The sequence below is a fragment of the Ailuropoda melanoleuca genome, chromosome 1 (genome assembly GCF_002007445.2).
Source record: "Ailuropoda melanoleuca isolate Jingjing chromosome 1, ASM200744v2, whole genome shotgun sequence".
In the NCBI taxonomy this organism is placed as follows: Eukaryota; Metazoa; Chordata; class Mammalia; order Carnivora; family Ursidae; genus Ailuropoda; species Ailuropoda melanoleuca.
The window spans coordinates 92113300-92130382 of NC_048218.1; the positions used below are offsets into that span (position 1 = coordinate 92113300).

The window sequence follows — 17083 nt, forward strand, 5'->3', positions numbered from 1 at the left end:
GTACTGTTGGATTCTATTAGCAAGGATCTTGTTGAGGATTTTGGCATCCATATTCATTAGAGAAATCGGTCTGTAATTCTCCTTTTTGAGGGGGTCTTTGCCTGGTTTGGGGATCAAGGTAATATTAGCCTCATAGAATGAGTTTGGTAGCTTTCCTTCTGTTTCTATTTTTTGAAATAGCTTTAGGAGAATAGGTATTATTTCTTCTTTGAATGTTTGGTAGAATTCCCCAGGAAAACCGTCTGGGCCTGGAGTTTTATTATTTGGAAGGTTGTTTATCACTGACTCAATTTCTTCATAGTTAATTGGCCTATTTAAGAAATCTATTTCTTCCTGTTTCAGTCTTGGTAGTTTATAGGTTTCCAGGAAGGCCTCCATCTCTTCCAGATTGTTTAGTTTTTTGGCATATAGCTGTTGATAAAAGTTTCTAATAATCCTTGCAATTTCAATGGTGCTGGTCGTGACCTCTCCCTTTTCAGTCATAATTTTAATAATCTCAGTCCTTTCTCTTTGTTTTTGGACAAGTTTTGCCAGTGGTCTATCAATTTTATGGATTCTCTCAAAGAACCAGCTTCTAGTCCTGTTGATCTGCTCTACTGTGGTTCTGGTCTCTAATTCATTGATTTCTGCTCTAATCTTGGTCAACTCCTTCCTTGTCAGTGGGTTAGGCCTGTCCCTCTGTTGCTGTTCCAGTTTCTTGAGGTGAGAATATAGAAACTGCATTTTAGATTTTTCTATTCTTTTGAGTGAGGCTTGGATGGCTATGTATTTCCCCCTTAGGACTGCCTTTGCAGTATCCCATAGGTTTTGGACCGTTGTGTATTCATTCTCGTTGGTCTCCATAAATTGTTTAATTTGTTTTTTGATTTCCTGGTTTATCGAGTCATTCTTGAGCAGGATGGTTCTTAGCCTCCAAGTGTTTGAGTTTCTTCCAGGTTTTTCCTTGTGGTTGAGTTCCAATTTCAGAGCGTTGTGGTCTGAGAATATGCAGGGGATAATTTCAATCTTTTGGTATTGGCTGAGACCTGTTTTGTGTCCCAGAGCATGATCTATTCTTGAGAATGTTCCATGGGCATTTGAATAGAATGAGTATTCTTTGGTTCTGGGGTGTAGTGTTCTATATATATCTATGAGGTCCAACTCGTCGAGTATGGCATTCAAAGCCTTTGATTCTTTGCTTAGTTTTTGCCAGGGTGTTCTGTCTATTTCTGATAGTGGGGTGTTGAGGTCCCCTACTATTACTGTGTTCTTATCTATATGTCTCTTTATTTTGGTTAAGAGTTGGCTTGTGTATCTTGCTGCTCCCCTGTTGGGGGCATATATATTAATAATTGTCATATCCACTTGTTGAATACTTCCTTTAAGAATAATATAGTGCCCTTCTGTATCTCTCTCTATGGCCTCTAGTTTAAAATCCAGTCTATCTGATATGAGAATTGCTACTCCAGCTTTCTTTTGAGGTCCATTTGCGTGGAAGATGGTACTCCATCCCCTTACTCTAAGTCTGAATGCATCTTTGGGTTCAAAATGAGTCTCTTGTAGACAGCAAATGGATGGGTCATGTCTTTTTATCCAATCTGCAACCCTGTGGCGTTTTATGGGAGAGTTTAAGCCATTTAGATTGATAGAGATTATTGACAGATATGATTTTAATGATGCCATTTCTCTTTAAAGTCTTTGTATCGGTTGTGACTTGCTGCTCTGTATCACTCTTGGGGCCTTTTTACCTTTATAGAGCCCCCCTTAATATCTCCTGTAGGGCTGGTTTCGTGGTTACGAAATTGGTTAATGATTGGCGATTTTGGAACGTCTTTATTTCTCCATCAATTCTGAATGACAGCTTTGCTGGATAAAGGATCCTTGGCTGCATGTTTTTCTCTGAAAGAGCTTTAAAAATGCCCCCCCAAGCCTTTCTCTCATTCCAGGTCTCTGTAGACAGGTCTGACGTAATCCTGATACCTTTGCCTTGGTACGTGAGAAATTTCTTTGCCCTGGCCGCTTTCAATACTGTATCCTTGGATCTAATATTTGCGAATTGCACTATGACATGCCGTGGCGTAGGTTTGTCCTGGTTGAGCTTGGATGGGGTCCTCTCTGCCTCTTGGACACGAATGCTTGTTTCCCTTGCTAGATTAGGGAAGTTTTCAGCTACAATTTGTTCAAATATCTCTTCTAGACCTCTGTTTTTCTCCACCCCTTCAGGGATGCCGATGATTCTGACATTGGATCGTTTCATAGAGTCAGTAATCTCCCGTAATCTACATTCGTGGGCGTGGATTTTTTTAAGACCAGCTTCTATTTTCGTTTTTTCTTCTACTAACCCATCCTCCAATTCGCTAACGCGTTCCTCTGCCTCGGTGACCCTGGCCGTCAGAGCCTCTAGTTTTGACTGTATTTGGCCCATAGAATTTTTAATTTCTGTCAGATTCGCTCTCATTTCTGCCCTTAGGGATTCTATATTCTCAGCAACGCTTTCTCTGATGCTTTTTTCAAGTTTACTCATCATCTTGACCATTGTTGCTCTGAATTCCATTTCTGATAATTGGGATACATCCATATGTATTAATTCTGTGGCCGAGGCCAATTCTGTGGCAGAGGCCACAGACTCATTATCTTTTCTTTGCTGGGGGGGACTTCTCCTTCTCGTCATTCTGATGAAGAGAGATTGCAGGGTTGTCCAGAGCCCAAGTGTTGACTGGGACCCAGGCCGTGCGCCCTTGTTTTATAGAGATCTTAGGGATGTGGGCTTCTTCCTTAAAGAGTTTATTTATTTATTTGAGAGAGAGAGAGACAGTCAGCAAGAAAGGGAACCCAAGCAGAGGAGTGGGAGAGGAAGAAGCAGGTTCCCGGTGGAGAAGCCCGATGAGGGACTCCTTACGGAGCGTTGTGATCACACCCTAATCCGAAGACAGGTGCTTGGTGACTGCGCCACTCAGGCGCTCCGGGTTGTGGGCTTCTTGATTTTTCAGCCTGCCTTCTGGGGGAGGGGCCTGCCTGCCGGTACTCAGAAAACCCTGTTTGGGTAGAGTCTCTGTGTCCCTTGCGAGGGGGGATGGGGATGGGCACCCTGTGAGCCGGTATTTCCGGGCTTTTGTTCTCTGGCGGCTTTCCCTGGCGGTTTGCTATGCCTCTTCTGAGAGAGCAGCAGCGGCTGAAATTCAGCCTCTGTCTCAGAACAGAGGGATCGCGGATCGTTCTCCACTGATGTTCTGGCCACTTTAACTCTGTTTCTGTTGGTGCTGCTCAACCCTGCAGCATCCCGGGCTGTGCGCCCCACACCCGGCGTCCCAGCCCTCACTTCCAGGGCCGGCACGTCTCTGTCCTTTGTGTTTCCAACCCCGCCCGCCGCCAGCCGCCCCGCGCGGGCTCCCGGAGCTCCCCGTCTCAGTCTGGTGTCTCACGGGTGCTGACCGCGAGTCCGCCTGCTCCCCCGTGCAGGTGGCCCTCCAGCCGCCAGCCGCCCCGCGGACGCTCCCGGAGCTCCCGGTCTCAGCCTCGATCCAGTGAGCACACCGGAGCTCCGGAGCTCCGTGAGATGCTTGGTGGTGCACGCTCCCGGCTCACGGACTCAGTCTGCCGTTTCCAGAGTGCGGGTCCGCGGTCCGCCCGCTCCCCGGTGCAGGTGGCCCGCCAGCCGCCCTGCGCGCGCGCTCCTGGAGCTCGCGTTCTAAGTCTGTTGTCTCGCGGGTGCCGTCCGCGAGTCCGCCTGCTCCCCCGTGCAGGTGGCCCGCCAACCGCCAGCCGTCCCGCGTGCGCTCCCGGAGCTCCCTTCTCAGCCTGCTGTCTCAAGCGTGCGGGTCCGCGGTCTGTCCGCTCCCCCTTGCAGGTGGCTACCGCTTCCCGGCGCCCTGACACGGCGGCTCCCTCCCCCTTCTGTTTAGCTTCCGATATCTGTGCGCGGTTTCACGGCTCCCCGCTTCGTACCTCGATACTCAGCGCTGGAGATGTTCATTTGTAGAGATCCAGATGTATCTTCCTGCGTCTCAGGCTGATTCCGTGGATGTTCCTGCTGGTCTGGTACCTATCCAGCTCAACTCAGGGGACCGGCTGAAAAAGGGGTCCCCTACTCCTCCGCCATCTTAACCTCCTCCCCAATTTACTTTTTTTTTAAGTTTTTTTTTTTTTAAGTACGCTCCATGCCCAACATGGGGCTTGAACTCAGAACCCTGAGATCAAGAGTCACGTGCTCTACCGACTGAGCCAGCCTGGAGCCGTCGATGCAATTTAAATGGTAGTATTATTAAATGCAGCCACAATCCGCAATCATATCTATGTCTCTAACAACCGTGGCCAAAGTTGCCGGGCAGTTCTCTTTGCAGGCACAACCGGTCCACAGCGAGCAGGTAAATGATTTACACCCCAGAGACAATCTCCCCAAAGCTTTTGTCCTTCCTTTATTTTATGCAAACATCCAGCTTGGGTTTTCTGGTCTTCTACTGTCAGCCTCGTTTCTAAAGCTTTTCCTTCATCCCTTTTCTCACCACATGGCTCGATATGGCACCAAATCCTCATTTTCATATCTTTGTCAAGGGCCTTTAAATGCTAGACTGCTCTGGAACAGCAGCCCTCACATGTTTTTGGTCTCAGGATTCCTTAAATAATCTTAAAAGTGACTGAAGATGCTAGAAAAGCTTCTGTTTCTGTGGACCATTCACTGCATTGAAAAATCGAAAAGCAGAAATTTAAAAAAAATTATTAATTTTAAAACAACAGTGGAAGAGATTGCAGGTTAACCTGAGTCACATAAATATGTTTTCAAAGAAAAACTGATACTATTTCTTAACAAATCTCTTGAATGTCTGGCTTAATAGAAGGTTAGATTCTCACATCTGCCTGTGCATCTCTGCTTTGCGGTATCACACTGGAAAACTCCACTGCACACTTTGAGAAAATGGGCATGAAGAGGCAGGAACATATTAGCATTATGATGAAAATAACTAGAACCTGCAGACCTCCTGGAAGGGGACCACCAGCAGTCCCCAGGCCGGCTGTTGAGAACTGCTGCCATTTTTGGTGCTCTTCATTCTTCGTGTGGATCTCTGCTTCCATCTGGCGCCATTTTCCTCCAGTGTGAATAATTTCCTTTTACATTTCTTGCAATGTGGGTCTGTTGGTGATGAATTCTTTCAGCTCGTGTATGTTTGAAAAAAGTATTTGGTTTGGCCCTTGAAAGATATTTTCACTGGGGTGGTAGAATTCTCGGGTGACAGTGTTTTACTTCAGTATATTAATGGTGTTGCCCCGCTGTCTTTTCACTTTAACTATTTCTTTTCTGTTATTGGGATACGATTACAATTAACCTATCACGTGAAAACAGTTTGAGGTGTATAGCGTAATGATTCCATATTTGTATGGGATTGCGAAAGAATCCCCACAGTAAGTCTCGTTAACATCCATCACCACACATAGTAACACATTTTTTCCTTGTGATAACTTTTAAGATCTACTCGCTTAGAAACTTGCAAATGTACAATATAGTATTATTAACTACAGTTATCATACTGCACATTACATTCCTAGGACTAATTTGACAGCTGGAAGTTTGTACCTTTTGACCACGTTCATCCATTTCAACCACACTCCACCATCTGCCTCTGGCAATGACCACATCTATTCTCTGTGTCTGAGTTCAGGTTTTTATTTTATTTTTTTTAGATTCCACATGTGAGATCATACAGTATTTGACAGAGAAAGCATAAAGTCATTTAGCATAACGCCCTCAAAGTTCATCCATGTTGTTGCAAATGGCAGGTTTTCCTTATTTTTTTTAATGGCTAAATAAGATTCTATTGTATTTATATACGCATCTTCTTTACCCATTCGTCCATCGATGGGCACCTAGGTGGCTCCCTTGGCTATTGTAAATAATGCTGCAAGGGAAGTCGGGGCACAGATATCTTTTCAAGTGAGTATGTTCACTTCCTTCGGGAAAATACCCAGAAATGGAATTGCTGGATCATATGGTAGTTGTATTTTTAATTTTTTGAGTAACTTTCACACTGTTTTCCACAGTGGTAGTACCAATTTATATTCCCACCAACAACGCACCAGGGTTCCCTTTTCTCCACGTACTCACCAACACTTGTTATTTTTCGTCTTTTTGACGTTCTGACAGGTGTGAAGTGAAATCTTCTTGCAGCTTTGATTTGCGTTTCCCTGGTGATAGGTGATGTGGAACACCTTTTCACGTGCCTTTTGTTTGTTTTGTTTTTTGTTTTTTCAAATTTTAATTTAAATTCTTGACTTAGTTAACATACCTCCATATACCTTTTGGCCACCCATTTGTCCTCTTTGGAAAAACACTTATTCAGATCCTCTGCCCTTTCTTTTAATCAGATTGATTTTTGTTATTGAGTTGTATGAGCTTTTTACATATTTTAGATATTAACCCTTTATCAGATAAATAATTTGCAAATATTTTCTCCCACCCAGGGAGTTGCCGTTTCATCTCATCGATGATTTCCTTTGCTGTGCAGAGACTTCTTCGTCTGCCGTAGTCCCACTTAGTTGTTTTTGTTTTTGTTGCCTTCACTTGCATTGCTTCTGATGAGAAATTCACTGTCACCTTTATTTTTGTTTCTCTGCAGGTAACATGTTTTTTTCTAGTTCTGCATTTAAGATTATCCCTGGTTTTGAGCACTTTGATTATGCTGTACCTTGGCGTAGTTATTTTTTCTTTTTTTTTTCTCATGTTTCTTGTGCTTGGGTTTTGTTGGGACTTTTTGATCTGTAGATTTAAAGTTTTCATCAAATTTGGAAAACTTTGGTCGTTATTTCTTCCTATGTTCTTTCAGTTGTCCTCTCTCATAGTTCACAGATTCGAATTACACACATATTCGACTACTTAAAGTTGTTCCACAGCTCACTAATACACAGTTCATTTTTTATAACTTATTTTAAAATAATTATAGTCTTACAGGAAGTTGCAAAAGCATACATAGAGTCCATTGTACTCTTCTCCCAGTTTCTCCCAAAGGTATATCAAATCAAGGAAAATAACATTGGTACAAGTCTATTAACTAGGCTTCAGATCTTATAAGGTTTTCATCATTTTTAATATACATTTGTGTTTGTGTGTATTGTTCTTTTTTTTTTTTAAGATTTTATTTATTTATTTGACCAACAGAGAGAGAGAGAGAGCACAAGCAGGCCGAGTGGCAGGCAGCTGGAGAGGGAGAAGCAGGCAGGGAGCCCGATGTGGGGCTCAATCCGAGGACCCTGTGATCAGGACCTGAGCTGAAGACAGATGCCTAACCACTGAGCCACCCAGGCACCCCTGTGTGTATAGTTCTATGCAATTTTATTTTACACATAGATTCATGTAACTACCACCATAATCAAGATATAAGACCATTTTATCACCACAAAAAAACTCCCCTGTGCTACCCTTTTATATTCAACCAGTATCCCTGTCTCCTGGTAACCATCAGTCCATTCTCCATTTCTACAGTTTTGCATTGTGAGAATATTATATAAAGGAAATCATAAAGTATATAACATTTTTAAATTTATGAGTGAAACTATCTGAACCTGGAATTTTCTTTATGGGAAGTTTCTTAAATACAAATTTAGTTTTTAAAAAAGGGTATAAGAATATTCAGGTTATTTATTTCCTTTTGAGTGGGCTTTGATCATTTGTATTTTTCAAGGAATTTTATTTCACCCAATTTATCAAATTTATTGTCATAAAATATTCCTTTCCTATCTCTTTAATGTTCATAGGTGTCTGGTATTTGTCATTTGTGCCTTCTCTCTTTTTTCCTTGAGTTTCACTAGAATTGTATCCATTTAAAATACTTTTAAATAACTAGTTTGGTTTCATTGATTTTACTATACTGTTTTCATTGATATCCCTTTTTTGTTTTATGGTTTCCTTCTACTTGCTTTGGGCTTAATTTTTTTTTTCTGGTTTTTTAAGGTAGAAGCTTAGATCCTTGATTTGAAATTTTTTTTTCCTTCTTTTTTTTTTGTGGATCATTTATCTAATTAGGTTCTTTGTAAGAAATTTAGAACATCAATTTGTGAGAATATACTCTGTCTGTGAGAGCAAACACAGAGTGGAGGTAACCCTGAAGCTGAGGAAGTAGCTTTGATTTTTGGCAGAATTTGCAAGTCCACAGCTTTCTGATCAACCCTGCACTAGTATTTCTCTTTCTCTGTGTGGATGATCTCACCCTCCTGGTATCTGAGGTTATGTGGCTTCTTCTTGAAGCAAGCATCAGTGAGATGTTTTGGAATTTTCACACTGCTGATATCAATTTTAGTGGAGGTGGCAATGATAAATTTCTGGTGTGTTCTATGCAGAGGAACTTGATTGAGGGCCAGAAGTCTGGCCACAGGTAGCAAGCCACTGCTCAGTTGCTTTAGGAAAACCACCCTCTTACCTCTGTGGTACCCAGTGAAGATGATCAAAATGGTCCCAGGAGTGATGCTAGTTCACAGATTTCTCACATGCTAACTGAAAGGGTTTTTTTTGCCATGGCTCAACAGCTTTTGAGGCACATCTTCAGTAAGATAATATCCAGGCATTTCACAAAGTTTAACCACGTGGGTACCACCATTCTCATTACCACCAACTGGTTTTGTAACAGTAGAAAGAATCTTCTCCTTCTTTGTCTTTTCGACCCTGGATTTAGCTGCTCAACACTCCCTCTGTGTATGGCCCTTCTGGAATACACAGCTGATTGGGAACCACTGTCAATTCCTCTGACTGGGACAGGGTTTCAGCTGCAGTGAGGCTTCCCCTTCCTTGGTGTTTTATCCCTGAGGTTATAGTCCTTAACCTTGCCACTAGCATCAGCAGTCTCGGCTTCAGATTTCTTCTCCTTAGTATCCACTTCTCAGCTTTTTCACTCACCGTCTTGCAAAGTGGGGAAGAGCGAAACGTACTTTTTCTAACATAAACACCTAGTGCTATACATTTCTCTCTAAGCATCGTTTTAGCTATATGCTCAAATTCTGATATGTTTTATGTTTATTTTCATTTGGATATATCTATATATCTATATATAGATATAGGTATATATCTTAAATAGGTTCCATGCCCTGCATGGAGATGAAAGCAGGGCTAGAACTCATGACCTTGAGATCAAGACCTGAGTCAAGATTAAGAGTTGGTTGCTTAACCAACTGAGCCACCCAGGTACCCCCCCGAATTTTTTTTTTAAGATTTTATTTATTTATTTATTTGACAGAGATAGAGACAGCCAGCGAGAGAGGGAACACAAGCAGGGGGAGTGGGAGAGGAAGAAGCAGGCCCACAGCAGAGGAGCCTGATGTGGGGCTTGATCCCACAACGCGGGGATCACACCCTGAGCCAAAGGCAGACGCCCAACCACTGCACCACCCAGGCGCCCCAATTATTTTCTGATCATTCATTTGAACTCCTCTTAGACCCATGGGTTATTTAGAAGCATGTTGTTTTATTTCCAAACATTTGGGGATTTACCAGCTACCTTCCATTTTAGATTTCCATTTCAATTCTGTTGTAGACAGAAATTTTAGTATGATTTTAATCCATTTAAAATGTTTATGGCTTAGAATATGATTTATCCTGGCACATGTCCCATGTGCACTTGAATAGCCTTCTGCTGATTGCGCAGTGTCCTCTAGACGGAAATCAGATCACATAGGCTGACAGTGTAATTCTCTTCTACACCTTTTCAGAGTTTTCTACTTGTTCTGAGATAATAGTGCTGAAGTCTTTATAATCTGTAGGACAGTTTATTTCTCCTAGCAAGTCTAACAGTTTTTGCGTCACGTATTTTGAAGCTTTGTTCTTAGGTGCATACATATTTAGGACTTTTTAAAAAAATATTTATGTATTTATTTTGAGAGAGAGAGCATGCTCTTGTGAGAGCAGGCGGAGGGGAAGAGAGAGGGAAAGAGGCAGACTCCCTGCTGAGCTCGGAGCCCTGAGCAGGCTCCATCTCACAACCCTGAGATCATGACCTGAGCTGAAAAAAAGAGTCGGATGAAAAAAGGAGTCGGATGCTTAACCGACTGAGACACCCAGGCGCCTCCAGAAAAATTCTTAATAGGAGTTGAGCTACCATGGGTAGCAAGTTCTCAGGAAACTATTATTCTAGCCAGGAATCCACCCTCAATGGATAACGGCAGCTGCGCTTATCCAAGGTTAGCCTGGGAGATGAGGAAATGAAGTCGCACTTGGAGCCCCAGTCTGAGGCAGACCTCGCACTCATCTGTGTCATTCTCTCTCCCATCCAGACCATTATTATTTGCCGGTGTGGAGAAAATGAAGGTTTTGCTGCTACATACAATATAGATCTCACAATGTTGAAGAGTCCAACACGGAAGACTACGTGTAATGGTTCTGTTTACATGAAGTTAAAGAGAGGCCACACTAAGCATGGTGTCGAAGTGAGCACAGCAGGGAGAGGAGGAGTCAGGTGCTTGGGACGGGCATGGGGGGCTTCAAGGTGTCGGTGTTCTACTCCTTGGTCTGACCCAGGTCACGTGGGTAGGTTCTCTTTGTGATGATTCACCGAGCCATGCATTAATGATTTGAACATTTTTCTCTAGGTATGTTAAAAGTTTGTTTTAAAATATTTGCTGTGCATGTATACATTTCTAAATTGATTATCCACTTAAACTGTTCTAGCAGCAGAACATTAAAAAGCAACAGGAAGTTGGTCATACACAGCAGTAAAGCAAACCACCTTCTCTGAAGGCACTGTTCTTGGTTGCCTTCATCTGCAGGGGATCTTATGTTGCTCCAGGAGGGATTAAGTTTTAGAGCACATATGTATTTGGAAAAAAATCCCCATAATTGCACGTCATATTAAGAAGAAAAAAAAAACTAACACCCAATAGGAAGGAAATGGTATTGTTCTCAGCAGCCTAGAACAATGTCTTGGGTTGCTTCCTCTTTGTAACGTGGTGGGTGGGGGTAGGGTAAACAAAACGAGCATCCTGGTGGATTTTATTTTAGGCAGGTTTAACTTTAGCTATAATAAGTGCAAAATACTTCAGAGAGAAACGGAATGCTTAGTTGATATTGTGCCTGATGTTAGCCTGATGTTACGGCTTGGTACTGGAAGCCTCTATCACAGAGGCCCAAAGAGTTATCCTTTTGTCCCCCTGCCTTTCTACTCCAACAGGTAGTGGTTATTTTCCACTTGGATTTGTAAACTCCTGGTGGGCAATAGTCTCAGTTTTGGAAAGCATCTGTTGATGGTAAAAAAGAAACAGGGAATGAGTGATGGCAGCTGTAAAATCCTCACTGGATAAACATGATCTCATTGGTCTCCTCTTTTTGCCTCCCCAATCTCGCCTTCCAATTCTCTCAAAGTCCCACAGCATCGGTGTTTTGTCTCTATGGCACATAGGGTTTGGCTTTGTAGTTGCCCTATCCCCCTCCAGGCTGGAAGCTTTCCAGTGGCAGAGACTGTAGGGCTTCGAGTAGAAATGGGGCTCCTGTTCCTTATCTGTTCTTGCGTGCCAGAGGCTGGTTGCTGGCGCCTTCCCTGGACTCCAAGCTGCCTGGGGGCAGAGGCTGCAGGTTCCTTATGTTGTATTTCCATTGTCTGGTACCTAGCAGGGCTTCGGGAAGTGTTGGCCGGCTGAATGAAGACAAGAAGGGATAGTGGATCAGGTCTTCCAGTTTCAAGATCCTTCAGATGGCCTGCCTCCCAAGTGCCGCAGGAAACTGTAATGGCCCCCTGAAAAAAAGAGTCTACGGGGCATTCCTCCTGTCCCCACTGATTGCCACACTCCTCCCAATCTGGGTAGGGCAGAAGAAAGAAATTGAGGTGGCAATGGGGCTGAAAATTGGAGCTTATTTCCCAGGGGTTAGTTCCCCTGCTATAGAGAGCTTATCTATTTATAATTGTGGCTTGGCATTGATGGAACCTTTAAAACAAACATTACATACTCCCTTCTAATAGTGTTATTTAATAAGTCCCTTTGGCTGGAAGCTGAGGGAAGTACTAGACATCTCAGAGTCCTTGCATATGCTGTTTTAAAGAAGTAAAATTTGCAACCAGACCTTTGGGAAGAGACCAAGTTGAGGGTAGGGTGGAAGGTGAGGTAGAAAAAAGAGCATAGGAATTTGAGAAATGGAAAACTCTGGGTGTTCTTATATTAAAGTTCGGGGAGAGAAAAGGTTATTAAGAATGAGAGTTTCAATTTTGTAAACCTTGCAGATGCCAGGCAGCTGAGGAGTGGGGTCAGAGATGCCACCTGTCTTACTTCGTTAGCGCCAGTAGCTCTTCACAGTTGTGAAGTCTGACGGATATTGAGTAGACTCTAAAAATGCAGACCACTTCCTATTTACACACTGCTTTCCCTCAGTTTTAGACTAATTTGCTCGTTAGTGATTTTACTTTTTCTTTCCAGGGCTAAAACTCATAACTGTAAGAGGTGACGGTGTATATTTGAAGATATGGGAAAGTTAATAATGAAATCTTCTGATCCCTTCTTCCATTGATCATCGGACACACCGCAATGTGGAAATCCTCACCTGTGGCTTGCGTTTGGCATACGCCTAGTCTAAGGCTGACATAAGTTTGCATTTCGAAGTTTGAAGTTGATGAACAGGAACACAATGCAAAATCATAAGCTGATTAGTGATTTGTTCTTCTGGAAAAATGTTACGTCTGTGGTTTTGCAGATGTTCTTTTAACAGATCGTTGATTTTTGCATATTTGAAGTGCAAGGTACATATGATATGATCTCATTTGCTTATACCTTTTCCTGTCACACACATAAGGCTTTAGAAAGATGTATGTGAGTTTTAACAGTGATTGTCCCTGGAGGGTAGCTTTGGGGGTTTTCTGTTCCCTTATTTTTGCTCTTGAGTATTTTCTGAGTTTTCTATAATAAGAAAAAATCTCAGGTTATTTTGAAACAAGAGGGGAGTTGTGGTTAGAACATGTAAATCTAAGGAGTCTTAGAAATATTCAGAGAAGGTGACGGTCCCTCCAATAGCCACATCATTCTCCTTCCCTCTGGACGTGCCCCTCGTCAGCCCATTTCCAATGGTCAGTGTCGCCCATGATGCAAACTTGATGGTGTCACTTCCTTGCTTTGAGTCAATCCCTTCCAAAAGGATGTCAGTGTCACTGTTCATAATTACTGTCCTATGAAAGTCGGTCACCTTTCAGTTCCAAGTGACAGAAACCCCACTCAAAGTAGCTTAAGCAAAAATGAATGAATTTGTTTATTCATGTAACTGAAGAGTCCGGGGTTGGCTTCAGGGAGGGCTAGATCAAGGAGTTCAAAGATGGCATTAATGCCTATCTTTTCTTTTTTTTTTAAGATTTTATTTATTTATCTGACAGAGAGAGACAGCCAGTGAGAGAGCGAGCACAAGCAGGGGGAGTGGGAGAGGAAGAAGCAGGCTCCCAGCAGAGGAACCCGATGTGGGGCTCGATCCCAGAACGCAGGGATCACGCCCTGAGCCGAAGGCAGACACTTAACGACTGTGCCACCCAGGTGCCCCTAATGACTATCTTTTCTGGTCCTGCTTTTTCTCATGTTAGTTTTGTTTCTAACAGGTTCTGTCCATGTGGAGGCAACACAGTCATTGGCAACCCATGGTCCTTCAAACTCATCCTGAGGAAGGGAGAGGCCCGGGGATGGCCTGGGTTGGGTCATGTGCTCTTCCTTGGTCAGTCACTCTAGAATGAAACGATGAGAACAGCAGAGGAGAATGGGTATTTCTGAAAGGAAAGGATTCTTGGCAAACCATGACCTGTGGCCTGTATCTCTTCCCTCTCCAGGCTCATCTCTCTCTCACTCTCCGCAAGGACCTTTATTGGATGGTTCCTTCCAGAGTGGGAGTCCACAGGCCCACGTGGCTGTGGTCAGGCATTGCTTGCAGCTCTTCTGCCTCAGTGGAACACACTCTGGGCCCGACCCGGCCTGCCTGTGGTCAGCAGGGCAGCGGGAGGCTCCAGCATGGTCACTCTCCAGGCGCGCACACTCGAGCAGCTTCTCGAACAGGTCAGTGTGGGCCAGCAGCATGCCACCCCTGCAGTTGTACTTCCGGCCCAGTGCATCCAGGGCAGCCCCCTCGGTGTAGGGCCTGCAGCACCCCGGGTAGGCCTCCTGCTTGTTGCCGGCGATCTTGCCACAGGTGAAGCAGCATGTAGGATGGCCATGGCAGCTGCATGGCAGCCCGCTGGTTCCCTGGGCTGTCCGACCATCAGCCACACTCTGCATTCTCCAGACTCATCTCTTTCCTAGCTGCGCCTGAACTGTTTTCAGTTCCAGGAACGTGGCAGACTCACTTCATTGTCTTTTATTCTGTGCATCTCATTGCTTGGCCACAAGTGGCCTTCCTCTATTCTTTACCTACTGCCGACTCATCCTGCAAGCTCTTCCTGATCCTCTCGGGGCTGGGTGTACATTTACGTGCTCCCACAAGCACATCATTGATACTCTCGACATCACACTACATTCTGTTGCAAGGACTTGTTTACGTAAGCATTTGTCTCTCCCTCACTGAACTAGCTCCTCGAGTTCAGTGATTGCATAATGAATGGTCCACAAATGTTTACTGAGTGATTGGAAGAAAACGTCAGTATGGATCAGATCATACCCTGCTTTCCCCATTTATAAAGTTCCTACAAATAATCTTGAATTTCTTGAATATTTTACTTTTTGTTGAAGTTTTTTTAAATTTTTTAATTTTTATTTATTTATTTTTTTTTTAAAGATTTTATTTATTTGACAGAGAGAGAGGCAGCCAGTGAGAGAGGGAACACAAGCAGGGGGAGTGGGAGAGGGAGAAACAGGCTCCCAGCAGAGGAGCCTGATGTGGGGCTCGATCCCAGGACTCCGGGATCATGCCCTGAGCCGAAGGCAGACGCTTAACAACTGAGCCACCCAGGAGCCCCTAATTTTTTCTTTAAAGCAATCTCTACACCCAATGTGGGGGTCAAACCCACAGGTCCGAGATCAAGAGTTGTATACTCTACCGACTGAGCCAGCCAAGCACCCCAAGGTACAACCTATTTTAAGTAAAACCTCACACATGTAATTTGCTACATACATGTTAATCAAGTAAACATGAGATGTGAATAATATTAAATACCAAATTATGCTGAATTAAGTATCTTTGGCCTTTGAATATGATGTTATAGTCCCACTTGAAATATTGCCACCCATATCTGGTTAGCTAGGTCAGGGATTCTTTTTTTTTTTTTTTTAAGATTTTATTTATTCATTTGACAGAGAGAGAGAGAACAAACAGGGGTCGCAGCAGGCAGAGGGAGAAGCAAACTCCCCGCTGAGCAGGGAGCCTAATGTGGGACTCAATCCCAGGGATCATGACCTGAGCAGAAGGTAGCCACTTAACCGCCTGAGCCATCCATGCACCCTAGGTCAGGGATTCTTAACCTGGAGTCCACAGACCTCTAACAGATTTAAGGGTAGAATTCAGAGGATATGTGAAGTTGGATGGGAACAAAAATCATTTTCTCTAAACTGTAAGTGGAAGTTAGTATTTCTTTTGGTTACAAATGCAACAATGCAGAGCCCTATCAGACAGTGACTGTGACTTTGTCAATAACAAAAGCAGGTATTTTCATATCTCATTAGTTGTTGCAGAGATCTCAATACAGTGTTTATGCTACTTCGATGTCAGAGCAGTTATTAAACCTCCTGCTAGATGTGGGTATTAAATGAACACATTTATTAGTCACACATTTGCATATTTTGATAGCTTATGCGTCAATATAATTGGTTTTCATTGTAATCCCCTGCATTTCATTTTCTGCACTTGAAAACATTATTCTGAAAAAGGATCCATGGTACAGAAAATTGAATGGATCTTGGCATTCACTTAAAATGAAATGAGACCAAAGTGTGGTGATCTGACTCCAGAGAAACCTAGCCCTCCTGCCCTCTCTACTTCCAGGCTAAGAATAGAGATCACAGGCCTTTTGGACAATTCTAAAACTATAGATCTAAGAAAAGATGTCCTTTCTCAGATGGAAAATCTTTTTGGATAGAAAAGCTGTGTGACTTATTTAAGTTTCTAAGGGTCCCCAGGGTAGGCTGGAAGAGTGGAGTAAATGCATTTAGACCTGCTCATAAACTCACAACTAAGTGCTGCAGACATTGGCTTAAGAGATGTCCGAGAAAACAAATTCATTTCTTTATGCTGTATCTGCATAGATATCTACTAGAATAGGATTCGGGTTCTCAAAACCGTTAGGACATACTCCGTCATATATGAGGTCCTGGTAATTGGTGACAAGGACCTGTCAGAGGTAAAGTCATTGGAGTATTTGTTCTCTAGGAATTCCTCTTTGGTATCTTGGTCTTGGTTCCAACAGGAAGTAGATGGTCCTTAAAGTAAGATACTCCGAGGAGACTGTACAAAGGCATGGGTGCGGGGAGCTACAACAGGAAGCACACTAGCATTAGCAGCCCCAGGTTAGTGGCAGCAGACATGACATTACCTCTTGGCCAGAAGGAAAAAGCATAGGGAGTGGCAAGTCAAAGGAAATTAGTGAAGGCGAGTTAGGAAGAAGTGATGACAGAGCCAAAAGAATAGACACGCTGACCATCTCTCTCTCTCTGACCGGGACACTCCTCAGCCAAGCCCACTTGGAAGCCAGGAAGCAAAGGAGCTCACTGCTGCTGTCCATTCATCAGCTTCATGGGAAAGAGGGCAGAGAAAAGATGGAGGGGGACAGATATCCAGCACATTTGACTAGTCCCTACCAGAACACGTATCACACCATTTGATGGCCTGAGGGGGCAGAACTGTAATTTTTAAATTCATGGCTGTGCCTAATAAAAATCTGGTACACAGTAAGTGCTCAGTATTACTGATTAAACCGAGAACTGAAATGTTGCTGAAACAAAGAGTAAAACCAAACTATCTACTACAATTAGGAACTATTTACTTTTAGACAATGGACATTTAAAATGTTATGGAGGGGAAGGCACCCAGGTGGCTCACTTGGTTAGGCTTCCAACTCTTGATTTCGGCTCAGTTCATGATCTCAGGGTCGTGAGATCAAGCCTTACATTGGGCTCCATGCTCAGTGGGAGTCTGCTTGAGATTCTCTCTCTGTTCCTCTGCCACCACCCACCCCGGAACCCTTTC

The 17083-nt window shown here is 43.5% G+C and overlaps 1 protein-coding gene and 1 pseudogene across 1 annotated transcript; both read right to left on the reverse strand.

Annotated features, from left to right (window-relative positions):
* Positions 1–7911: 7911 nt before the first annotated feature.
* On the reverse strand, positions 7912–9144 carry LOC100478161 (annotated as a pseudogene).
* Positions 9145–13198: 4054 nt separating this feature from the next.
* Positions 13199–14698, reverse strand: LOC105238376 (RNA polymerase II subunit L). Its single transcript, XM_011226993.3, has one exon. The coding sequence runs from the start codon at positions 14182–14184 to the stop codon at positions 13756–13758; it is 429 nt and encodes a 142-aa protein (XP_011225295.1). The 5' UTR covers positions 14185–14698; the 3' UTR covers positions 13199–13755.
* Between the last annotated feature and the right edge of the window lie 2385 nt (positions 14699–17083).